The following is a 26,206-nucleotide window of genomic DNA, read 5'->3' as shown; positions in this document are numbered from 1 at the left end:
TAATTTAATAATAATATATACCGTAACGTAAAAAATAAATCATTAGACACCTATAATTACTAAATTAATATCTTAAAACTCACTCAAAAGATAACCTTAAATTAATGTTTTCTACAGTGAAAAAAGTATGGACACTTTTATAAAAAGGATAGATACTTTACAATATAAGCACTACCTATTACAATATATAAACGCTACCTATTACATTATATAAGTGCTACCTATTACATCATATTTTTATCTATTAAATTGAAAGTGTTCATATTTTTTTTATAAAAAGGATCGATACTTTTTTTAAAGTTATGTAATTTATGTTTCAATTTTTTTTAATAGTGTTTCATGTTTTCCACCTACAATATTAATTTAATAATTTCATTTGCACAATAAATTATTTGATTGTTTTGATATTTTATAAAATAATATTTAGAATTTAAATTTAACAATATTAACCAAATATAATAATATATATGTAATATATATGTTTATTGTTTTTAATTTAATAATAATATATCGTAACGTAAAAAATAAATCATTAGACGACTATAATTACTAAATTAATATCTTAAAACTCACTCAAAATATAACCTTAAATTAATATTTTCCACAGTGAAAAAATTATGGACATTTTTATAAAAAATGATAGATACTTTACAATATAAGCACTACCTATTACATTATATAAACGCTACCTATTACATTATATAAGCGCTACCTATTACATCATATTTTTACATATTATATTGAAAGTGTTCATACTTTTTATAAAAATGATCGATACTTTTTTTAAAGTTATGTAATTTATGTTTCAATTTTTTTTAATAGTGTTTCATGTTTTCTACCTACAATATTAATTTAATAATTTCATTTGCACAAAAAATTATTTAATTATTTTGATATTTTATAAAATAATATTTAGAATTTAAATTTAACAATATTAACCAAATATAATAATAAATATGTAATATATATGTTTTTTGTTTTTAATTTAATAATAATATATACCGTAACGTAAAAAATAAATCATTAGACACCTATAATTATTGAATTAATATCTTAAAACTCACTTAAAAGATAACCTTAAATTAATGTTTTCTACAGTGAAAAAAGTATGGATACTTTTATAAAATGGATAGATACTTTACAATATAAGCACTACCTATTACATTATATAAACACTACCTATTACATTATATAAGTGCTACCTATTACATCATATTTTTACCTATTATATTGAAAGTGTATATACTTTTTATAAAAAGGATCGATACTTTTTTTAAAGTTATGCAATTTATGTTTCAATTTTTTTTAATAGTGTTTCATGTTTTCCACCTACAATATTAATTTAATAATTTCATTTGCACAAAAAATTATTTGATTGTTTTGATATTTTATAAAATAATATTTAGAATTTAAATTTAACAATATTAACCAAAGATAATAATAAATATGTAATATATATGTTTATTGTTTTTAATTTAATGATAATATATACCGTAACATAAAAAATAAATCATTAGATACATATAATTACTAAATTGATATCTTAAATCTCACTCAAAATATAAACTTAAATTAATGTTTTCCACAGTGAAAAAAATATGGACACTTTTATAAAAAGGATATATACTTTACAATATAACATGTAAAAATGTGACAAAACCAGTTTCATTATGACAAAACCGATAAAATTTACCTAATATGTTGAAAGTATTGACACTTTTATAAAAATGATAGATACTTACCGATAACCAAAATTTACCGGTTATCAATTTTTTTAATAGTTTTTCATGTTTTCTACCTAAATCATTATTAGTCTGTCAACATAATAGATAGCGCTAAACCAAATTTATTAAATATCTTTTAATGTATCCGGTAATACCGTATATTAACCGTATATTAACATGCCTTTCCTGAGACAATCCCCTTCCCAGCGACCTTCCTTTTGAAACTTAAAAAAATAAGAAGAAATAACCGACTTTTTTAAAACTTAATTATGGAATTAAAGAAGGGATTAAGGGGCTGATTAAATTAATGGGATAATTAATTAAAATTGTGATTAAGGGTATCCGTATCCATTTTATGTCACCTGTTTGGTGGTAGATTTTTTTTTACTTAATAATCGATGTTTTGTCTGAATTTTTTTTGGTTAATAATCTCTTCTCCTTTGTTTCTGGATTTAATATGCTCGGTCGGTAATTTATTCTCAATTAGCTAAAATATTTTTGGATAATTAATACATCTCATTTTATTCTTGATAATTATATCACGTGCATCAGCTTCGCTTCAAAGTTCAACATAGGAGTATGCAAAAATACTCGACCCATCGATCCGAACTTAAAAAAATTTAGTAAAATGTTTTTAAAAATACCCGGCCACCCGATCCGACATTTCTCGGGTCGGGCCCGGTCGCAAAATTGAATTTTTTTCGGGTATTCGGTTATCCAAATACCCTATTAGGGTTTTTTACGGTAGACTACTTATTTGGTCACTTATATATTATCTAATTTATATTTTGGTCACTCTATTATTATTTAGGGCAAACTACCTATTTGGTCACGATTATTATCTAAATTATACCTCGATTACATTTGAATATTTTGGTCACTCGTATTTAAAAATGGACAATGATACTAACATGATATTTTTTAATTATGTTTGGATGTTAGACTATGAAATTTGAAGTTTCGAATATTTAAATTTGTGTGTGTTTTTTAGTTAATAATTTGGAAAAAAGGGTATCCCGGATACTCAATTATCATATACCCACAACATCCGAGTCGAGACACGAGCCGATAAATCAATTATCCAAATATCCGGGTACCTGACACATCTGGTATCGGAAAACCCGGGTACCCGGTTCAAACCCAAGGAAACACGTGCGAGTTGCTTCCATCAATAAAGCAGGGCGTTTGGGCATTATAGGAATTTTGTAGGAGTGTGAATGGGCCGTATGGGCATTAAAAGATTTTCTGTACGGTCGATGACTACATTTACGTAATTGTATCACGTGCATTTTCATCTATAGCGAAATTTTAAAATATTTGTTTTGGTCGGTCTATACTTTTAAGGGGGGAAAAAGTAATGACGAGATTTTAAAATAATTGATGTTTTATTGAATTAAGTAATTTTAGTGATTAATTTTTTTTTAGGTTTCGAATTAGAACATTAGGTGCATTAGTATAAAAAAGATGCACGAGCGTTAAATATTAAATTATTGAGATTCTTTAGACATATATTATCTTATATTCATTATAAATTATAGATGGTTTAAGGGGGCAAGTGAGAGAAGTCGGTCTTAAAAATTTAAAATTATCATATATTTTAGTTTTATTATATATAATTTTTAATAAAAATATTTTATGATGTATAAATAAATTCATCTTATAAATCTTATAAGTTTATCCTTTTAACATAAAATCTTGTTTAGGTTTGCTATATACTAATAAAAAAATTACGATAAATATTAATAGAATTAGTATAACTTGGAGAATTGGATACAAAATGGATTTAAACGGTAGCTGGTAATTTTTAGCCGTTAAGCTGTTTACTTGAGGATAATAAATAAGTTTATAAATATTATATACGAACCAAACAACCTCGGTGATAAATGAACTATTATTTTTTTAGATTTCAGGTTCAAGCACCAGGAATATCAGAAGTATGAATGGTTAAAAATTATCTTTAAACAAATATTGTATTAAACTTACCTCATATTAATAAAATAATTTATAAAAGTTATTAATTAAAATTTCTCACGAAAAAATAATATATATTTAAAAACATTTAAATTCATATTTTATACGTTATAACATAATAATATCAATCAAGTTAAACTTAATTAATATTATTTATTAAAATGTTAAAACTTTAAATATTGAAAACAAAATTATATTCATCACACTTACATATACATTTAGTATATAAATTAAATACCTTCTATCAAATTAGTAATTAAAGAATTTTTGCTCCCATATATTAAAAAGAATGTCGTTATCAATTTTTGAAAATGTCTTTGGAATTATAAAAGTTTATAAATATTACACTTTCCTACATTTATATTATGAGTGTCCATCCGCTATTGATTTTTTTTTCATACTAACTCGAACCGAAACATATATATTTTGTCATTGCCTATAATTGTTAAACTTCAAGAAATAGTAAAGAATTATAATTTAATTATTTTATGACGTTTCTAATATCAAATTCTTCAGTTACCTAAATACATATGATACTAAATCAGTAAATTATATATACAAATCATATGAAAAAAATAAGTAAATTGTAACAAAAAAAGAATAAAGTAAAATCGGATCCGATAACAAGAGTACAAGACCTCGAAACTTAAAAGAGACATGTCCGGACACGTGGAAGAAGAAGGGTGCAAATATGGGAATCCGCGTCCAATAAACTCCCCACTGCTACAGAACAAAAACGACAGTTGTTGCTGTTTGTTTTTAATGACTAAAATGAAATTTTGTTATCATACTTCAACCTCAGGCTAAGACCTTCCAATGTCTCCCCTGTTTGTTTTGAAATCACAGCATAATTGTAGAAAAAATAATTAGTAAAATATAACTATAAATAACTCGGGGACATTTATCAATACAAATTAAAAAAAATAAAGAATATATCATATTTTATTTCAAATTTAACTTTATTAATTATAATGGTTTTATAAATATGTTAACATATAAATATAAATAATAAAAATTATTATTTTCGGTAAATCTGTCTCCTTTTAACCCGTCAATGAGATAAGCATAAGCATAGAGGGAAACCACACTATTGCCAGCTATAAGGCATTTACTTTTCTATTTCTAAATGATTTATTTATGACGTTGTTTTGTCAAGTTCATCGATTATTTAAAGTTATAAAATAATTATCTTACTATTTATATATTATAAACTCATCATTTCTCGTTAAAAATTTGATAATCATCTAATATGAATATAACTTACTAATCAAGATACGCTAAAATAATATTTTAATGGTATTTATTGGCATCATCGATGCTTTCAAGCATTGGATTGACAATATAATATTTCAATCACTACTACAACGAAATAATGTAAACGAATATAAGATCATAAAATATTGTTCAAACAATTATGAAATCAAATTTTATTATATCTAAATCAACATATTTACGTATAACTCAAACAACAACTATTTTTTTTAATAAAAATAACGAATTTAGAACATATAAATAATTAGAAGATCATTTTATAACTTCTAATAATCGAATGATTTAATAAAATAATATATTATAATTAAAATGTTATTTTATACTCTTTAACGGTAAAAAAAAACTCAACAAAATAGCAATACATAGTCGAGAGATATTTTTGTACTTTACCTATATATTTTTTTTATTTTTTTTAAGAGTTAATCGAAAAAGACAGCTCCCATTTGTTTTTCAGTGTTATATGTCTCGGGATTCGTTAAGTGGGGAATGATCCCATGATTCCCGCATCACTTTTTTCCCTCGTACTATTTATAAATTATTTTTAACATTTTTATAATCACATAAATTTAATTTAGTTTAATTTATTTTATTTATCAAGTTAGAATTTGAATTTTAAATATTATTTTAAAAAACAAGTTTTTATTCTATTAGTAGTTGATAGCTCTAACAGTCTTTATATATACATCAAATCAAAAATTTTGTTGGCTTTTAGTTAAAGCTGAGCGTTTGAGGCAGTCCATAATATTATAGCTGAGGAAAGAAAATATGGTCAAAAACCATTCAAAGCTTAAAATGGATATAGTTTCCAGCGAAAGTCTTTATCTTATTTATTAATTAATCAGTTGCCTTCTTTTCTGCATTTTTATTGGATTATATTTCACCCTCTAGCATTTATACCTAATAGCCGACGCGTTTTGTTCGCGGAACTTTGAAATCTCACGTATGAGGTATTTTTTTAATTAAATTAATATATTTTTACGGTTGTATTTGAATTTAAATTATATCACGAGTAAAATGAAATATTATTATTTTTGTTTGAGTAAATGTGTCTGTGAGATACATATATTTATTGTCAATGATTAATTTTTTAAAAATATATATTACCTTATAATTAATTTAAACTATTTAAAACTATATCGTAACTAGATTTGTTTAACTTAATTTTAATTTGATATTAAATATATTTCGAATTTGAGTATAATGGTGTATTATAATGTCATATAAAACCCTTAATTTATTTTAAATAATATATAAATTTTGTTGATAATAAAGAGTCCTGAAAGAAAAACCAAACTAATAAAACCACAAGAACATCATTGAATTTGGACAAAATTGGTGGTGGGTGGGAGAAAGTAGCAGAAGTTAGTGGGTTTTTAACTAGCCACCAGCTTATGCTGTGTTCTATATGAACACAGTTGAAAACCATCAATGATTTGCCCTTCAATGCTAAAACACACAAACTCATGTTTTTTTTTTTGAACTTTCATTGTTTTCATGTGCATCAATGGCTAAACCATAGTTCCATAGCCTTCCAATAGTATAGGGTTTGGTCTAAGTGGTGGAGCCCCCCATGTCCCCGTCCTCTTGCCTGTGGTTCGGTTAAGGGTCATTGTCTTTTTTATGTGTATGAGCTTACTTGGCCTAATCGGTTTATATCCGTATGTTATGATGTGGTTTGCTAGTGGCCATTGGGATTTTATTATATTTGTAGTTATTTGGGCACTTTGTTTACAGAATTTTTTTCTGTGGTTTGATAACGACAAATAACTGTTGCACTTCAATTATTTAATTTGGTTATCAGTTATTTTTCAAATTTTCCTCTTCAATGATTTGGTTGGACTTTAATATAATAAGATAGGTGGAACGAGAGACCCTAATACACTCAAAAAAACAAACTTCTATTGGCCATTATCAATCAATTTGCCATCAAAGTTGAGCAAAAGGTAAAAAGCCAGATTGGGATTTGTCTTTTTAAACCAAATAACAAACTTCACCAACAAATTCCGCACAATGTAAATGGGGGTGTACTTGTAATTCACTTTTCTCTAGGCCAATTTTCATCTATTTAATCTTTCTGCTAAAGGGAATATAATTTTTTAAAAAATAAAATTATAATCCAACATCACAAAGAGGGATGAACACAAGATAAGATGAATTGATTTTCAATCGTTTCAACTTCGAATTAAAAATTTAAGTCTTCCATTCAACTTTTACCCTGAATCCGGCTTTTACCCAACTCTTCTATCATTCACAAAACTCACCTAAATCTTAATTTTAGAAAAATATTCCTAACTTTTAAAATTGAATCGAATCAAAATTCAATTATTTTCAACATTTCCAAACACAAACAGATAAATCAAAATATATCTAAATAATTCACTGGAATAAATTCATATCAAACCTGCAGATGAGGAGAATTTCGTAAGTTTTTTTGAACTTGTCACGTCTATGGACAAAACTTGCAAAATTTGACATTGTTTAAGTTACAATAAAAGAATCAGTGGGAATTTCTCATCTCGATCTTTAGACAATGTTTCACCAGCTCACTCGCTTTCATAATCTTCTTCGTCGCCAAAACTGAAGACAGAAGCATCAGCAGCCATGGCTTTGATATCACTTGCGCCCATCAACTCCACACTGGGGAGCTCAAGTCCCGTTGATGGTTTGCCACTTCCATTAATCGCAATGTCTTTGGAACTACTATTAGATAAAAGCTCTTGATTTTTGACTGATAGCATCGATGTTCCTATTTGCTCGGATGAGGGCGTCGATAGATTGCTGGAGGTTACAGGTCCGACTGCAGCAGCCGGTTGAGTTGGCTTGCTTGTTGAAGCCCCTGATTCCTCTTCGTCACTGTCCGAGAATATGTCATCGCTTTCTTCAGTACTCGAAGCTTTGCTCTGTTTCGAATTGGCTTTGACGGCTCCATCCTCGACATAACCTGAGTTACCCTCGGTACCTCTGTTAGCAGAATCGGATTTAGAATTTGCCTTTGGTGCGTCGTCGTAGTCTACCATTACTAATTCAATCTTGAATCCATGATATGGCACATTTCTCTACAGATCAAAGGTAACAAACCACTACAAAACATGATGTCTGAAACGAAGAAGAAACCCCTTTCGCACACTTGATGCATTAGCTTCTTTAGAAGAATTTTACCTTATCGAAACCATCAAGATCCGAGGCATTGAGTATTGTTCTGTTCTCTACCATTGTTGTATTTAACCAACTAAAAAAGAAGGTACAAAGAAGGTATCAGCCGTGTGAAACTGATAAACTACGTCTTAAACAGATTTATGTCACATTAAATGTTCATGAAGAATGGATATTCATAGAGGCAATCAATCAATTGCATTACTATATTATACTCCGACTATTCAGTTTTCTTTAGTTACTTACGTCCAACTCTCATGTTCGATGCAATACCAGACATGAGTACAAGAGTATGATACCTATATCCGGCAATCACGTTCGAGTACAAGTAACATACTCATATCGCACACTCATGTAAGTCCAAGTAACATGGTTCAAGGGTTATAAATCAGGGAAAAAGTTAATTCATTGGAAACAAGATCTAAAAACTTCTACGATGAAAGTGAGTTACTTTCATTTTAATTAAGGAGTAGCGGAAAGAGAAATGTTGCAGACCAGTAAAAATCGCCTTGTCGGTCATGAAAATGGATTTTGAAGTCACCCGCTACTTCTGAAAGACCAGGCTCCCTGGGAAGAGCAAAGATTACTATCCCTTTCTTAGGTGCCTTAATCCAGAAATCCTCTGGCTGCAATTGCAAGTGCATTAGCAGAGTATAACAGATATCACGACAACAAAATCTAACACATTAAAAGATTTTTTTCACCATTAAATTCTTTGTTTTCGGATGGTTGCTTGTAGAGAAGAGAGTTCCTGAGATGAGAAAATTTCAGCTGTTACCAATTTGCAAATAATGCACTTCAAAGGAAACTGCAAGATATGGAAAACAATGATCATCTTTTATTTAACTTCCATGGATACTGAACATGCTGGCATTGCCATTGGGCCAAGATGTATCGGCCCGCTGCTTCGGGATAGGTGCGATATGAAATGAGCAAAAGTGAATCTAAGGTTCTTGAGAAAAACTGAAACGGGTGGAATATCGATTAAAATTGCTTGACGTTCCTATAGTATGGTACTTGCAAGGTATATAATTGAGATAAGGCTAATTCCTATAGTATGATACATTAAGATGAAGACCGTAACGGACTACATGAAAAATCAAAGCATACCACTGTGATCAGAGATGGTAATGGAGGGCCTAATCCAGTAAGGACACTTGTGAAGCCGGAAGCCCCTAATCATGCACCTATAAAACAATAACTTCAGTATATTATTAATGGTAAACGGAACACAGTTTTAAACAAATGACATACCTACGTCCAGGCCGGTTTTCTCCATGGAAGTGTGTTAGGATCCGTCCAAAGTATTTGACATATCTCTAAGAAAAACAGGAAAAAAGATTATCCATGGATGTCAAGAATTTATCTGCATAAATTATCATAAATTCATAATTTTTCATAGAATGTAATGACTGACAATCTGACTTGGGAGAACCAGAGCTTTCCCATCTACGCATCTTTTTTGGTTGAAATAATCAATCGCCTCTTCAGCTGTGGGAAAGAACTGAAGAAAGCAAAGTGATAATAAAATCACAAAATGAATTGAACATGGAGCTAAAAAATCAAGTTCACTAATACAGTGACGAGCTAATTAAATTCCACCTTAAGGAATAAAAGAAGACTGCAAATCATTAATCCTGTCCTTCCCATACCAGCTTTACAATGAACAGCCACTACATTTTCGATGTCCTCTTTCAACCATGAGTAAGCACTTTGACAAAAGGATTTGATGAGATGAAGTGGGGGGCAATTGTGGTCGTTAAATGGGAAACTTGCAACCTGTAAATACGTTTGATGTTAGATCTAAGGGCAGCAGGAAAAAATAGCATTATAAAAATCCCAATGTAGTAGAAGGTACACGCAAGAAGCTCCATCATTAGGTAATAACAAACAATACATGTAGTTCCCAAAATTGCACATGATATACCATGCGGCATATATAAAGAACCAAACAGCATTAAAAAGATGCATATACTTATATCTAAAGTTGATATCCCACAAGTCAAAGCACAAACCACTATAATGCAATACGGATTTAGCGGGCAAATAGAGATGAGAATAAACCTTCCCCCGGAATAGTGATGCATCGTACAACCTCTCAGAACAAAGATTGTACACTTTGTATCTCCCCTGTATAAAGAAATTGTTGACATAAGATTAATGACTAAACGAGTACGTCAGAAAAGCCTCAGAAATCTAAGGCAGGCTTACCTACTCACAGACATCATACATGCATAATTAATCCAAAAACATAGAGCAGCTAAAAGTCTAGAATGTGATATTACCAACTAGTAACAAAAGTTGCAAAACTAAACTTCGAACTTTTTAATATGCAGAAAAAGAAATATAAAGAAAGGAAAGAGAATGATATTACTATTGAATTGCTTTTAACTAACCCTAAAATTTTGTAGCTAATGTACTTAGTCTTGCAACTGTGCCTCAACTATACTTACTCTTCAATTATGATTTAATGAGATAAACGTTGACCTTTCACAGTTAAGAACAATGGAAGAAATACTATATGACTAATGACACAGCAGCACATTCTTCCACCATATTATAAACAAAACTTGAACAACTATAAATCTCCTTCGTATCCATGTGAATTCTGTAAATGTTTAACTATATCATGATGTTCCTTGAAACATAGAAAATATTTCCAAATAGTTCCATATTGTTTTTACTGCAATGATATGCATCTCAAATTGTATCCCCTTTTCTCATCTAGTCACCCATATTATTAGTTGATGTTGAACCCCTACTCTTTTTTTTTCTTTTTTTGCATTGTTGTTTAGGCAAGATTTTACAATTTGCAGATTCATTATTAAGACTCTAAAAATTCCACTTCAAAATATTTTCTTATTTAATTGAGGGAGCACCTCTGATCTCCCCCTAGTTCAAGATCTATCCAATAAACAGATAAAAGAGTCCATTGTTATGCATGCAACATCCTACCTTGTGATGAGTTTCAAAAAACTTGATCACTTCCTCCATTTTATTTCGGTAAAATCCCTGCATCAAATATGAAGTCCATAAAACCAACAATTGAACTTGCACACTAAATTTCAAGTGCAAACCACATAAACCTTTTCTACCTCAAAGAATCCAAGAAGCCCCGAGCTTAGATCACCAGCAGGAAACCCCATAGCAATTATATTCTCAGTGATATAAGTCATATCCAAATCAAACTCTCCCTCCTGTAGAGCATGCATTAAAAATCTTTTCATCACATAATTCATTATAATCTGGTGTCATATTAGATACATACATCTAAACGATAAGGAATTTCTGATCATAGTTAGATAAAACAATCATTTCATATTAATATCTAAAACCAAGATACCAGTGATTGATGTCAGACATTTTGATTGAAATGTACCATTAACAACACAGTTAGGATACCTGGTATCTTCTTTTGTTTTGGGAAACCATATGGCGTGTTTTGACCTGCACAGCCTTCACTGCATTCAAAGATGAGTCAACTATACCCTTTTTAAATGATTCAAGAACAGCTTGCGTTCCTGTAGAGGTTGGTTCTGCACGATTATCCGGTGGTAGAGTCATCGATTGCAACCGCAATCCAAGGCCACTGGTGAGTCGTGCAAAAGCTGAGGTCCCTGCATTTTCAGCTTGAGATGCCTGAGGCGGTGCTATAGGCTGTGATAATTTAAAATGTCTTGTCCAAGAAGATATGCCAGTGGAGGGTAAATCAAATGTTGTGGGGTCTGGTGAGGAAATGGTTTTCACAGAAACAGTAGATGCATTGTCACCAGCCTTTGGAGGTTCAATATCATAAGCTTTGACAGGAGGTTCCACATTGTTGGCCATTGAATGACTTTTCATATCATTAGTATCATCTGGCCGTTTAACATCAGTGTCATCTTCAGCAGAGGTTTCAACACCAGAAGCTTTAGTTTGAGGCTGAGAGGAGGAATCAGTAGATTCGGAGTCCATTCTACTACTCAAATGCAATCAAAGTTACACCGGTAATCTGAACAAAGGACATAACTCTAAAACTATGAGTAAAAAACTCATTATAAAATCATCAATGAGTTGCAATGCCGATTGAAGGAATCAACGAAAAACTAAACCAAGCAAAAACATGTGTTTTGCTTACTGAACAAAGCATATTCTTCACACTCAAAACATTGTCTTACATTTTTTTATCCTAATAGACAATTTGCTTTCAGAAGCAAAATTTAATGGAGCCAAAGAAGTTTGAAATCCTCTGAAACAATTTCGAGCAATGAAACCATCAAAATACCGTATATTGGAACAGTTATAATTGACAACTACTTTAAAGGTAAACTGTTCCAAAATGCAATTGTTTTCGTTATATGTATAAATTTGTTGAATCGCTACTTTTGCATTGCTCTTGAAATATTTCAAATTCAAATCAAATTGTTTTCTTTATATGTATAAAACTAAGCACCAGAACATCCTAACTCGACAATGTGCAATTTGTAAAATATTAGATCTGGAAACAAAGCTTGAATAACTTTAAATAAACAAAATCAAAGAAATGTTCATGAATTTCGCATTAACAAATGCAATTAAGATTAGCGGCATTTCGATTTTGAAAAAGAAAACTTTACCAGAATTTGGATCCTTGGAATACGCGTTGCAATTGTTGAAGATGAACAAAATCTTCAACTGTTTGTTCGATTTGATTTAATTTGCTTGCGTCGAAACTAATGTAGCCGGTTGAAAATAATACCAAGGATTAATATAGAATTGTCTAAACTCATTTTTTTAAATGGTGTCTAATTTTTTTGCTCTCGACCGTAATAATTATTAAAAAATTAGTTAAGTGACACGTGTCATTTTTATATAATTTTAATTTTTTTTAAAGAAACCTTAAAATTATTATTATATTTTAGAAATCTTATTTTTATAAAATTACAAAAACTCTAAATACATAAAAATCTCTAAAATTAATCTAAAATCCCTAACCCTAGTTTCTACTTTGCAAGTCACGATCGATGTCGCCGCCTCCCTTTTCGATCGACATCGTTTTCGCCATTGCTCGTGCCGACGGGTCTCATGGAGTCGCGTAAATGTCGTAATTTTTTCATTCCATTCGTAAGATTTAAATCGTGATTGCGGTTCATTGGTGACTGTTCATTGGATGAAAGTGCGATCGAGGGTAGGTTCAGTCGACGACAACGATGATGGTAAAGACCGACTTAGGTATGAGGATTAAATTTAGAGTTTTTAAGTTTTTTTATAAAAATTTTCAAAAATTTTGGATTTTAAAAAAATAATTTTAAGATATTTAAAAAAAATTCAAAATTACTTGAATATGACACGTGTCACTTAACAGTGAAATTTAATGTCTATTACGAATCATGCACCTAAAGTAGGGATGGGCATAGGACTCGAATCTGATGGGTTTCGACTAGACCTGACTCGATCGGGTTAGATTTTTTTTTTAAAAATTCAAGTTCAAGTTTAGAGTGAAAAACCCTGACCCAAGAAAAAAACATACAAATTTACCTTTATATTTAGGGATAATTATAATAATGTCCCTCTATATATTATTTTTTTTCAATTAAATCCCTATTGTTATTGAATAAAAACAATTTTTGAATAAATTATTTCGGGCCAGGTCAAGTTTGGGTGTATATTTTTCATGTTGGGTTGACCAAAAATCCGACCCAACCTGACTCATGCTCATCTCTAACCTAAAATGACAATGTTTGTAACGTAGGCACTTGGATTGACTAAAAAAACTTAAAACTTAATATTTTATTTAAAAATTTACCAATGAATTTTGTTACCACAATATATTTTAGATGAATAATTAAATAAATGATTAAATATGTAGTTTAGCATTATGAATTTGATTTTTTTTCATTAGATATTTAAATTTATTTATGATTTAATTTGGTATATAATATTTTCTGATTCAGTTCAATACTTGAATTTAATTTATTGGTTCAATCTAGTCCACATGATAAATGATTTGTTTAGACCGATTTAAACCATGAAGTTAAATTCAAATATTAATTTTGTCAAAAAAATCAGATATTAATATGAATAAAAAAATCAAGCTAAGATATTTAATTAGACAAAAAATATTATAAGTTAAAAATGATCTTTAAAATTAAATCTAAATATTTAATTAGACAAAAATAAATTTAAATATCAAATTGTACATTAAAACCAACGATAAATAGTTGTATGTATATTTAATAAGATTGTTTAGTCCAATTATACAATTATAATAACAACAAAATTCTTTCCCATTATACTTCTATAATCATATTTAGTCTAATTATTTTAAAATGAGTCAACTCGGATTGGATCAAGTGCAACATTCCTTACTGCCAATACCTTCATAAATTTTAATGCATTTTACAGATGATAATATCAATCAAGCAGGGCATTTTGTTCACATTAAATTTAGTTTTCAATGGTACTTCTGAAGAATGGTTTTCACAAAATTCATATATTTACTTATTTTAAATTTTTGATTAAGCTGATTTATCGAATCAATAGGTTACGAATTTAGGTGGATAAATATTGAAAAATAATTATTTTAATTGATAATGATAATTATTACGATGGTGGTGTTGTCATTAAATTATGATATCAGACGGGCTTAATCTATATGAACTTCAGCGTCTTCGACAATCCCCGGATCTGCAACGTCGTGAAGATTTTTGGCGGATGGCAAACCGGCTATGCCATCGGATTCGATACCGCACTCATCTACGCCCCTTATGATCTTGAAGTAACCATCCTGTTCCGAGTAACATGATAGTCAGCATTTGAGCATCGTAAAGACGGGTTTTAAATATGTATGGAGAAAAAGTTTGATGGAAAACATACATCACCCCAACCTCTATTCCATTGGTTTGCAAGAAGCTGCAATGGATGAAAAGATGAAATATCAAGATATTCAATCAAGTATATGATTTCCGAAATATTTGGCTGAAAATAAAAGGTCAAACATACCCAATAATCTTCTCCATCATCTGAAGTTCCCCATCCAATCAGCTTAACTGCATGGCCTCCCAAAAAACTGCCTGTCACATGTTTGTAAACTCCGGACTTGTAGTGAGCAAAATCCTGTAAAAAGCACGAAGAAGCTTAGAATATAAAACCATGTTTTTGTACTTCATTTTTTTGAAATGTTCTTGTCCGACACACATGGAATTCACGCCAACCAAACCACTTTGGAATTGCTCACCAAGAGCAACAGGAAACTCAACAAGAAAAGCATTGAGTTCTTTCTTTACCTCATAAACAGTGAAGGAGACCTGAACTGGTCCGTTCTTATAAACCTCTGCCATGATATCAGCTGGATTTGACTCGACCCTATATGCATTGACACTGTAGTGTTTCGATTTATTCCAGAGAAGGCTTCCATTAACACAATTTTTCACACAACTGGGAGTCGAGTATACAGGGCAACCAGGGTGAGAGCAACCAATGTCATCAAAGTATGGATCACACTGCAAGATGGAGAATATAAGATTAAAGGGCAAATAAATTAAGCTATAATTTTAGCACTAAATCATGCTAGATGTCCTCTAATACGGAGAAATCACCGGGTTTTTAATGAAACAATCTTATCATTTCATGTTTACTCCGGTTATATTTTTTTATTGAAATACCTGTGACTAACAGTTTTGTCCTTCCATATCCGGATAACCGGACATGAACATGAGGATATGACCCCCCAAAACATTGCAAACTTAAACCTATGTCCACCACTCACAAACAAGTCCAAGTAACATACTTTCTCAAGGAAGATTATGCTTGCAAAAATGAATACCTCTTCAGTGACAACACCACTGCCGACCAAGTATTCCCATGCATAGAACGGATACCCTCCACCACAACCATCTCCACATTCAGAGCCACAGCATGCAAGTAGATCATTAACAGACAGAGAAACGTTCTGTAATGAAAGATTTTGCAAGAAAATTTTAATATCCATAAACTGTAAATGCTATCTCTTTTTCTTTCTTTTTTAAGGAGAAAGAAAAAATGTGTTTCATTTACCAAGCCTAAACGGATACAGAATCGATCAGATAGAGCTTCAACAGCACCAAAAGCCCAGCAAGAACCACAGTGACCCTAAAGCATAAGCACAGCTATACATACTAAGAATTTAATTATAAAAGAACAAGATATTAAAATTGAGGGAAATGAAAATGTAGTTACCTGATCTTTAATATAGAAATAGATCCAAGAAATGGTTCAACACATAAAGAAGAAAATCATCAGTCCAATTTGTTAAAATAAGTCACAAAATTTCTATAAATCAGCACATAAATCACCGAGAATTCTTCCAATTGTGCTACATTGTGGCCAAGCTGCTCTAGCATCGAAAGCAGTTGGTAAATTCAAAGATTTGTCATGAGTTACCACAGGAATGCCCAGAAGTTCTTTCTTAGGTGTTGATTTGACTCCAAGAAGGTGCTTAAACTCACCAACCTATGCATCAAAACAAAAAATTTGGACTAGTAAGAATAGAGAAATAACAACATAAACGACAAAGATCAGTGATGAGGCCCAAAGTTGCTGAATTACAGTGTAATTAGAAAATCTCAGATTCAGGGTAGCTTCCCATCCAGCCTTGGGGTTTTCATTGACTTGTTTTACGATTGAATCCTACATGATCATGGTGAGAGTAAACAATCAATGGCTATCTATTTAACAATTGAAACTCCCTTTTTTTCTCTAAAGGCATCAACCTGAGAAAATACCTGAATGATCCGAGAGTTAAGCTTGACTACTGAAAGTTGTTCCACAGCAGTCACCTGCCAATAATACAGCATCAACTAAGGTCAAATTGCAAACCTTCAAGGATGAACTATAACAATCAAACCAATGGTTTATCTAGCAAACCAATGATGGCAGCCACACGTATAATGCAAATCTACCAGCAGTCAAATAAACTCCACTGAAGTCTCTCAATGAGAAAACTGGTTTCTGTTCATTTTATATTTAACTAGTTTATTTCTTTGCATCAAAGACAAGGTGAACTAAGAAAAAAAATAGTCTTTTCACCACTATTGAAACTCGATCTGGCAGAACATGGGTTCTAGATATTGTTACTAGTTATCAAAATCAAAACAGTATCAAACCTACAGACATATATACTCCAAACAAAACTAAAAAGAAAAACAAAAATCGGACCCAGATTAAGAAAACGAAATAAAGACTGAAAAATACCTTTGGGTGAACCATGGAGAGAAGCAACAAAAAGGTAGCCAAAAACAACAGGGGGGAAGCCATATCCTTCGTTTCAAAAGAGAAGGAGAAAAGAGATACTGAGGATTACAAGGGTCCTATTTCTTGAGAGCATCTCTTTTAATTAAGATTGTTAACAAAACGACAAAGGAGCTTATATGGTAAGTCAGACCCAAAAAAGAGCTTAAAATGGTAATGACATTAACACCAGCCTTTGGAAGTTCAATATCATAAACTTTGACAGGAGGTTCCACATTGTTGCCCATTGAATGACTTTTCATATCATTAATATTAGCTGGCCGTTTAACTTCAGTGTCGTCTACCGCAGAGGTTTCAACATCAGAAGCTTTAGTTTGAGGTTGAGATGAGATATCAGCAGATTCTGAGTCCATTCTACTACTCAAATGCAATCAAAGTTACACCTGCAATCTGGACAAAGGACAGAACTCTAAAACCAAGTAAAAATCGCAAATCTAGTCATCAATGAGTTGCAATACCGATTCAAGCAATCAATCCAAAACTAAACTAAGAAAAAAGCATGCATTTCATTTACTGAAACCAAAAAAATATTCTTCCTTCTCACAACATTGTCATTTTGATTTAGGAAGCAAAAAATTCAATGGAATCAAAGAAGTTTGAAATCCTCTCCAACAAATTTCCAGCGAAGGATGGAACCATCAAAATAACGCATTTTTTAGCAGTTATCATTGGCAACTACTATTGATGCTTAATAAATTTCAGTCCAAATTAAAAATAAAAAAGACCTACTACCGAATATTACTGTTCTAAAATGCAATTGTTTTCTTCATATATATAAATTTGATGAACCGCAACTTTTGCATTGCTGTTTTGGGAAACCAAAATTTCAATTTCAATTTCAAATTCAAATTCAATATGAAATTGTTTTCTTTATATGTATAAATTTGATGAATCGCTACTTCTGCATTGCTTTGGGAAACCCAAATTTCAAATCCAAAATGAAACTGTTCTCTTTATATATATAAATTTAAGCACCGGCACATCCTAATTCGACAATGAATTGAAATGCAATATCTAAAAGACTAGATCTGAAAACAAAGCTTGAATTACTTTAAACAAACAAAATCCAAAAAATGTTCATGAATTTCGCATTAACAAATGCAATTAAGATTAGTAGCATTTGATTTTGAAAAAGAAAACTTTACCAGAATGCGTATCCTGTATACGCTGCAATTGTTGAAGATGAGCAAGATCTTTTACTGTTTATTTGATTTGATTCGCCTGCGCCGAAGCTCATCTCCGCAATTGGAAATAACAAATAAGAAGAAGAAGAAAAGGAGAAAAATGGGCCTCTCGGGTCAGAAATTATAACCGCTAAAATAGTAGTTATGCTCGGTAATGGGTTAACGATTATTACAACGGCCGAAAGCTCATCACTTTCTTCGAACCTCAGCCCGAGGAATAACGAACCCGGTTTGGGCTGCTTTTTAGATGAATAATTTAACAACTTGTTGTTGGGGCAAAACCGATACCGTAAATTTAATAATATCGAGTAATTTAAATTATAAGAATAAAAATTTGTTCTTTCCGAAAAATTTAAGCTTGAATAGTTACATTTATTAGACGTACATACATTATTAATGATTAAATTTTTTAAATAAATATCGTCTTATAATTATTCTTTATTATTATAGAAAGTAATTACAATAATTGTTAACTTTTTTAATTTAATTTAAATATACATTTAATACTTGAATAATATTTTTTATTTTGGTATTTAAAAAAAATTATTATCAAGTTAGTCTTTTAATTCAAATTTTATTTACTATTATCTCAATATTTTTAAATTGATATTAATTTTTGATTGCATAATAATATAAAATTGTATCATGCCACTAATGATATTTTTTTAAATTTTCAAAAATTTATATAATAAATAATAAAATATTTAAAATAAAAATATATTAAAACTAATCGACTAATCTCACCAATTTCTCTCTAATTGAATAATCTAGTTTTACTCATTTATTTATTTTTATTTATACCTTCAATATATTTTTCATTTTACTATTATATAAAGTTTAATTTTTCATAATATAATATTTTTAATTTCCCGTTCACGATTTTCATTTGCTTCTCCTATTTTTATTTTTACTTAATTTGAGTGTAAAATCATGATATTGGGGAAACAAGTAGAGCGATTGCTTCTCCTATATGATTATAATACGCAAACATGCACATGTAAATCACAAGTCTAAATTCTAATCATGTGGGTACATAAACTAAATATCACGAAGCGTAACATATCTACATACATCATGACGTTCTTGCAGGGCGAGCATAGCACTTGAAACCCCAAAAGTGGAAACAAAGATAACAGTTCATGCACTAATAATAGATTACGACATCAGGTAGGTCTGTCTAGATGAGCATTCTCTTAGAACGAAGCATCTTCGACGATTTCCGTATCTGCAACTTCGTGAACGAGGTTTTTTGTGGATGGCAAACCGGCTACAACATCAGATTCGATGCCACACTCGTCTACACCCCTTATGATCTTGAAGTAACCATCCTGCAACAAGAAAGAAGGTGGTCAAATATTTAAGCATCGTAAAGACAGGTTTTAAACGAATATGGAGACCAAGTTTGATGGATAACATACATCACCCCAGCCTCTATTCCACTGGTTTGCAAGAAGCTGCAATGGAGAAAAAGGTAAAATATCGAAATATTAACTCGAATCGGTAAATGATTCTAAGATATTAGCCTAAAGGTAAAAGCCATTCAAATATACCCAGTAATCTTCTCCGTCATCTGAAGTTCCCCATCCAATCAGCTTAACTGCATGGCCTCCCATAACGCCGCCTGTTACATGTTTGTAAACTCCCGACTTGTAGTGAGCAAAATCCTGTAAAATGCAAGAAGAAGCTTAGAATATAAAACTATGTTTTGCTCGGCCTCTTCATTTTTCTTGAAGTATCCGTGTCCGACACTCATTTTCCACACATGGATATGGGGATTCATTTTTTGCCAAACCACTTTGAAATTGCCCATCAAGAGGAGCAGGAAACTTGATAAGAAAAACATCGAGTTCTTTCCTTACCTCATAAACAGTGAAGGCGACCTCAACCGGTCCGTTTTTATAAATCTCTGCCATGATATCAGCTGGATTTGAGTTGATCCTATATGGGAGAACACTGTAGTGTTTTGATCGCTTCCAGAGAAGGTTTCCCTTAACACACTTTTTCACACATATGGGAGTTGGAAATGTAGGCTCACAACCAGGGTGAGAACAACCAACGTCATCGAAGTATGGATCACACTGCAAGATGAAGAAAATAAGATTAAGGGGCAAATTAAGGTAAGCTGTAATTTTAGAACTAAATGACGCTAGATGTCCAGAAGTTTTAATCTAATACATAGAAATCACCACTCATAAACAAGTCCGAGAGTAACGTAGCTTCCTAACATCATGCTTGTACAAATCAATACCTCTTCAGTGACAACACCACGGCGCGCAAAGTATCTCCATGCAGAGATCGGATACCCTCCATTACAACCACTTCCACAAAGAAAGCCACAGCAAGCAACAACATCATTAGCGGACAGAGATATGTTCTGTAAAGAAAGATTTTTTAAGTAAAAATTAACGTCCATCAACTATAAATGCTATCTCCTTCTTTTAAAGAAAACGAAAAAGTGAGTTTCATTTACCATGTCAAAATGGATACAGAACCGATCAGATAGCGCTTCAACAGCACCAAAAGCCCAGCAAGAACCACAGTGACCCTAAAGCATAAGCACAGCTAAACATACTAAGAATTTAATTATAAAAAAACAAGATATTAAAATTGAGAGAAATGAAAATTGAGTTACCTGATCTTTAATGTAGAAATTGATCCAAGAATTGGTTCAACATATAAAGAAGAAAATCATCATCAATCCAATTTGTTCAAAAGACAAAAAAATTTATAAACCAGCACATAACTCACCGAGAATTCTTCCGATTGTGCTACATTGTGGCCAAGCTGTTCTAGCATCAAAAGTAGTTGGCAACTTTAAGGATTTGTCATGAGTTACAACAGGAACTCCCAGAAGTTCTTTCTTAGGTGTTGGTTTGACTCCAAGAAGGTGCTTAAACTCACTAACCTTTGCATCAGAAAACAAATTTGGAAATAATAAGCATACCCATATAGCGACGTGAGAGGGAAAGAGTGGTGAAAAAGCCTAGCAAGTTGACGACTTACTGAGTAATTAGAAAATCTAGGATTCAGGGCAGCTTCCCATCTGGCTTTGGGGTTTTCATTTACTTGTTTTACAATTGCATCCTACAAGATTATGGTCAGAGTAAAAAATCAATGGCGCTCTATATAACAATTGAAACCATTTTCCCTTTTTAAACACATCAAACTGAGATAATACCTGAAGGATCCGAGAGTTAAGCTTGACTTCTGAAAGTTGTTCCACAGCAATCACTTGCTGACAATACAGATCCAACTAAGTTCAAATTGTAATTTCGGGGGCTTAACTATACCAATCTAATCAAATAGTTTGATATGATCCACCAAAAATATCAAGTTAATCAAGCAAACCAATAAGCAAAACTACTAGCAGCCAATAAACTCCCCTGAATTCTCCCATTGGGAAAACAATTTTTATTTTGCTTCTTATATTGAATTAGTTTATATCCTTTCATCAAACACATGGTGAGATTGGAGAAAAAACAAAACAATCATCTTCTCACCAATATCAGCTCAAACAAGTCAACCATTTGTGAGTTCCAATCTAAAATATTGAAACCGATGATGGTAGCCATACATTAAAGAAAAACAAACTACTAGCAGTAAAGAAGCTCCTCTAAGGTCTCTTGTTGAGAAAAAAACAATCATTTCTTTTAAGTTCATATCTTTGCATCAAACACAAAAAATAATCGCCTTTTCACCCTATCAGCGCAAAAAAAGTCCACGATTGAAGAGTTTCGATCTAAAAGATTGAAACCGTTCTGGTAGATTCTTAGATATTATTACGGATTATCAAAGTCAAAACAGTATCAAATCGACACACACACATATACCCCAACAAATAAAACAAAAACCGTATCCAAATTAAGGAAGACCGGAAATTTACCTTCGGGCGAACCGCGAAGAGAAGCAACAAAAAGGTAGCAGAAAACAACAGTGGGGAAGCCAAATCCTTCATCTCCAAATAAATGGGCAAAAAGAGATGTTGGGGATCACAACGTACCTACTGCTTGGTAGCTCCCCTTTTTGTGCTGTTAAGAAATGTAGAAACTTCAAAGAAGTCCCATACTTGACGGAATCATTAGGTGTTGGGGGTATTAATTATTGGTTTGTTTTCGGACTTTAAAGCGGCGATGACGTCGAAATGGGAATTCTGACACCCATTATCGTGGCATTTTAGCTATACCCGCCATTGCTAATTCTATCTAATAAGATATATTTTTCTTCCAATTATCTACTTATCTTATCCTATTTTTCTTGTAGGGACGTTCAGACAGCTTCAATGTTGTGTCTTTAAAAATACATTAATAGAGCTAACAGTTGCTTTGGGTTGGTGGTTATTAACTTCTTTTAGTTATTTAGTGGAAGATATAAAATAATTTATTTTTAATTAATCATTTGATTCGTTTTTTAAAATTGAAATATTAATTAAGTTATAATATTTTTTAAAAATGAAATTTTAGATATTCCTAAATTAAAATATTTTCTTATAATAGACTCATTGTCAGTTTAATTAAGTAATTAACTAATATAAGCAAACTTTAGCCGTCCAAATTCATCTGTCTCCTTCTATTTTCTTTTTATTTATTTACATTTTATTTACTTATGGAATCGTTTAAGAAAGTAATCTTTTAAGTTTTTTTTTTACTTTCATTCTTAATTTTAACATATTTATTGAAATCGTTACAACGATCAATGTATCTGTTTTCAGTAATGAATCGAAGGAGGTGGACGAGAACAGTCGTTCCCTAAAAATTTAAAATTATCATATATTTTAAATTTTTTTATATATATTTTTATTAAAAATCTATTTTTATCTCTTAAAATTTATAAATTCATCCTATAATATAAAATTTTACTTTGCTACTGTCTATATTCTTACAAGTTAGCTTACAGTTTCTCCTAACAGTAGTAGTTGACTCTTTAGACCTAAAATCAGTTTAATACTATTTCTGAAAAATATATTTTAAAATTATTTAAGTTAAAATTTAACTATATAATATTATTATCAAAAAATATTTTTGGATAAATTACGCCTCGACATTCATCTCTAGATGATAAGAGATCAGTCAAGTGTATTTTTCAAAGTTGACCCGTTAGAGGGTTCTAATATTTTCTAGATGCAACGAAGTTGATTGCGCTAAAACATAATTATTTATGTTTTAAGAGTTTTAAAGATTATGAATATCTTTCTGGGCAGAAGAGATTATTAATAGTTTAGTTGCATAAAAGATACTTTCTAGGATAATTTTTTTAATTTAAAAGGGAAAAAACAAGAGAAGAGTTCAATGCGACACTGTTATCCTTATTGACATGCTTACTCTAGATGAAACCAATTAACACACCAACATGACAATGGTTAGAGCAATTACATTATTAATCATTGCTGTTATTATTAATGACCCCGTCATAATTCATAAGCATAGAGTAAACGGTCTAGCCAACTGTAGGAGTATGAACAACAAGCCCCTTTTCATCGACCCAAATCCGGACCCTATTGGTCCTGTAGTTCAATGTCATCGGAGATCCATCCTCCCCCACCTTGACGGTCAGATTAGGATTCTCACTTTCGGTCGTATTCTTCGCCAACCCTCCATCTTTGCCCACCAACTCTGGCCACTCCTTCTCTGCTGTCAAATTTTGGACAGTTCAGCACTTTTAAACAATAAATATGATTTATAGAATTTTTTTTGGGTAAATGATTTATAGAACCTAATTGTATGTAATTTAAGTAACAGAAGATATGTATATAATATTATAACAATGAGTCATGCCTCGTTGCCAATAATTGTAAGGAAGCTAAGATTTTCTTTTCCCTTTTTCATATTATAACATTAATCAGATACCCAAGTAGGCATTAGCTTAATTAAGCTTATATTAAATTTCCACATTGTATATTTATTTAATATTTAGTAATGTTATATTCTTTCATTAAAATTCTTTTAAAATATATGCATTACATACTATAGTGTTTTTAATGTTTAGTTAATATTAATTCCATAATACATAAAAATTTGAAAACATATTTTACATTTAAGAGTTGGGTTGAACTAAGTTTAAGACTTGAAATTATAAATTTGAGTTCAACTCATACTTTAATCAAGTCTAATAATTTAATCAATTTTTTTTGTTAATACTTAATAATATTTTAATATTATATTCATGTTATTTATTTAAAATTGTACATTCACATTCGTTCATTTAATGATCATACAAATAAAATGATATATTCACGGGCATTAAATAAATACATTATCTATATTTATATAAACATCCATCGAACATTTTAAAAAATATTTGAAATATTTTTTTCCAAAAAAAAAACAAAAAAATATAAAAAACATGTTTCTAAACATAAATATAAAAAAATATATTATATATAGATAAAAAAGCACTCACACAATAAAAGACGCATTAATTATATAGTAATTGAGCGATAAACACGTTTTATATAGTTTTTCAAACGAGCTATAAACAAATATACACAGGCTTTCAATGAAGATAAATTTATTTATTATAAATATAAATAAATTAATAATATTTCATTTATATTAGATTTGTTTAATAAATAAATAAATTTGAAATACAATTCACATTCTTACATTTAACATATAATGAACAAAAACCAAATTAATCTTGAATTATTTTTTGAACTCTATTGATTTATGGCCATATATTAGGTAAACGTTATGTATCAAATAATAGTAAAATATCTCTTTCAATTTTTTTAAAATTACTGTCATTTATAACTGATAATCCGTCGGCAAAACTCCAACAATAATGATTGCCGTTGAAAGAAAAAACTACTGTTTTTTATTGATTATTTATTATATTGTTCCTTTCCAAAAATATTATACAACTTCTCTTTGGAAGTTGGAATTTATATTATATTCTGGTGGCGTTTGGTTCGCTGACATGTTTCTGAGGGAATTGAAATCTATGAAGGAATTGGAATCTGTCAGGAATTAGAATCCAATTCCATATTCTGTTTGGTTGACAGAAAAATTGAATTGGAATCCAATTCCATATTTTGTTTGGTTCGCAGACATGTTAGATGAATTTGATTTCAGTAATGTAAAATGACAAGATTGCCCTTCTTATCTTTTTTGTTTAATTTTAGTTTGTTTTATAAATTACATGTAGTAATATATTATAAAAATTTTAAAAAATTAAAATTTAATTTTATTGATTGATTATTCATTTTTAATAAATTATAAAAATCATGCTGATAAACATCATAAGTTAAAATCATCCCAATTAGGGATGGTCATGGGTCGAGTTTTTGGTCCACCCGACCCAACCCGAGAACAAGGGAACCTCCATCCGAGACCCGACCCGACCAAAATAAAGTTTCACCCGACCCGACCCGAATATATGAATTAGAAACCCAACCTGAAATAATAAAAAAATTATTTTTATTTAATAAAAACAGTGACTTAATTGACAAAAATATATATAGAGGGATATTATTGTAATTATTCATAAATATATAAGGTAAAATTATATATTTTTTGGGTCGGGTCGGGTATTTTTCACCCTAAACCCGAACCCGACCCGAATATCACACTTAAAAAAAACCGACCCGACCGACCTGAATATATGAATTAGAAATCCGACCCGACCTGAAATAAAAAAAAATATTTTTATTCAATAAAAACA

The 26,206-nt window shown here is 30.6% G+C and overlaps 3 protein-coding genes across 7 annotated transcripts; all 3 read right to left on the bottom strand.

The window, feature by feature from the left end:
* Positions 1 to 1,787: 1,787 nt before the first annotated feature.
* On the bottom strand, positions 1,788 to 12,757 carry LOC120136079 (phosphatidylinositol 3,4,5-trisphosphate 3-phosphatase and protein-tyrosine-phosphatase PTEN2A-like). Of its 5 annotated transcripts, none has more exons than XM_039152193.1 (14): positions 12,716 to 12,757; positions 11,523 to 12,001; positions 11,216 to 11,317; positions 11,076 to 11,132; positions 10,185 to 10,250; positions 9,723 to 9,899; positions 9,538 to 9,624; positions 9,375 to 9,439; positions 9,231 to 9,307; positions 8,825 to 8,871; positions 8,616 to 8,746; positions 8,127 to 8,196; positions 7,497 to 8,023; positions 1,788 to 1,798 (listed from the first exon to the last, which is right to left on the bottom strand). In XM_039152193.1, the coding sequence occupies exons 2-13, from the start codon at positions 11,961 to 11,963 to the stop codon at positions 7,511 to 7,513; spliced, it is 1,833 nt and encodes a 610-aa protein (XP_039008124.1). In that variant the 5' UTR covers positions 11,964 to 12,001; positions 12,716 to 12,757; the 3' UTR covers positions 1,788 to 1,798; positions 7,497 to 7,510. The 5 variants fall into 5 exon arrangements, with proteins under 5 accessions (XP_039008124.1, XP_039008123.1, XP_039008121.1 ...); XM_039152192.1 differs by lacking the exon at positions 12,716 to 12,757 and having other exon boundaries at positions 11,523 to 11,737; positions 11,819 to 12,192; XM_039152190.1 differs by lacking the exon at positions 12,716 to 12,757 and having other exon boundaries at positions 11,523 to 12,192.
* Positions 12,758 to 14,724: 1,967 nt separating this feature from the next.
* LOC120135857 (cathepsin B-like protease 3) lies at positions 14,725 to 22,740 on the bottom strand. The gene is made up of 13 exons (XM_039152035.1): positions 22,734 to 22,740; positions 22,507 to 22,644; positions 17,310 to 17,383; positions 16,841 to 16,894; positions 16,665 to 16,745; positions 16,412 to 16,568; positions 16,296 to 16,300; positions 16,134 to 16,208; positions 15,904 to 16,029; positions 15,365 to 15,580; positions 15,081 to 15,194; positions 14,955 to 14,990; positions 14,725 to 14,865 (listed from the first exon to the last, which is right to left on the bottom strand). The coding sequence occupies exons 1-13, from the start codon at positions 22,738 to 22,740 to the stop codon at positions 14,725 to 14,727; spliced, it is 1,224 nt and encodes a 407-aa protein (XP_039007966.1).
* Positions 19,721 to 22,516, bottom strand: LOC120136080 (cathepsin B-like protease 2). The gene is made up of 11 exons (XM_039152195.1): positions 22,434 to 22,516; positions 21,729 to 21,785; positions 21,554 to 21,634; positions 21,299 to 21,455; positions 21,183 to 21,187; positions 21,021 to 21,095; positions 20,799 to 20,924; positions 20,410 to 20,628; positions 20,101 to 20,214; positions 19,969 to 20,004; positions 19,721 to 19,878 (listed from the first exon to the last, which is right to left on the bottom strand). Exons 1-11 carry the CDS (start codon positions 22,503 to 22,505, stop codon positions 19,744 to 19,746), a joined length of 1,077 nt encoding a protein of 358 aa, XP_039008126.1. The 5' UTR covers positions 22,506 to 22,516; the 3' UTR covers positions 19,721 to 19,743.
* Positions 22,741 to 26,206: the final 3,466 nt, after the last annotated feature.

This window comes from Hibiscus syriacus, unplaced genomic scaffold (genome assembly GCF_006381635.1).
Source record: "Hibiscus syriacus cultivar Baekdansim isolate YM2019G1 unplaced genomic scaffold, ASM638163v2 tig00110621_pilon, whole genome shotgun sequence".
Lineage (NCBI taxonomy): Eukaryota > Viridiplantae > Streptophyta > Magnoliopsida > Malvales > Malvaceae > Hibiscus > Hibiscus syriacus.
This window is presented reverse-complemented; position numbering and strand designations above follow the sequence as displayed.

Bases quoted from the DNA above. Each gene is read 5' to 3' on its own strand.
- LOC120136080 (XM_039152195.1), bottom strand. From the start codon at position 22,505: ATGAAGGATTTGGCTTCCCCACTGTTGTTTTCTGCTACCTTTTTGTTG. The intron at 21,635-21,728 runs GTATTATCTCAG...ATAATCTTGTAG, and splicing joins TTAACTCTCGGATCCTTCAG to GATGCAATTGTAAAACAAGT. The intron at 21,456-21,553 runs GTAAGTCGTCAA...TCTGATGCAAAG, and splicing joins CTAGATTTTCTAATTACTCA to GTTAGTGAGTTTAAGCACCT.
- LOC120136079 (XM_039152190.1), bottom strand. From the start codon at position 12,074: ATGGACTCCGAATCTACTGATTCCTCCTCTCAGCCTCAAACTAAAGCT. The intron at 11,318-11,522 runs GTATCCTAACTG...CATGCTCTACAG, and splicing joins AAAACAAAAGAAGATACCAG to GAGGGAGAGTTTGATTTGGA. The intron at 8,872-9,230 runs GTATGCTTTGAT...TTCTCATCTCAG, and splicing joins TACCATCTCTGATCACAGTG to GAACTCTCTTCTCTACAAGC.
- LOC120135857 (XM_039152035.1), bottom strand. The intron at 17,384-22,506 runs GATGAAGGATTT...CCTTCTCTTTTG, and splicing joins TTTTTGCCCATTTATTTGGA to AAACGAAGGATATGGCTTCC. The intron at 15,581-15,903 runs GTATTCATTTTT...TCCATCTTGCAG, and splicing joins GTGGTGTTGTCACTGAAGAG to TGTGATCCATACTTTGATGA.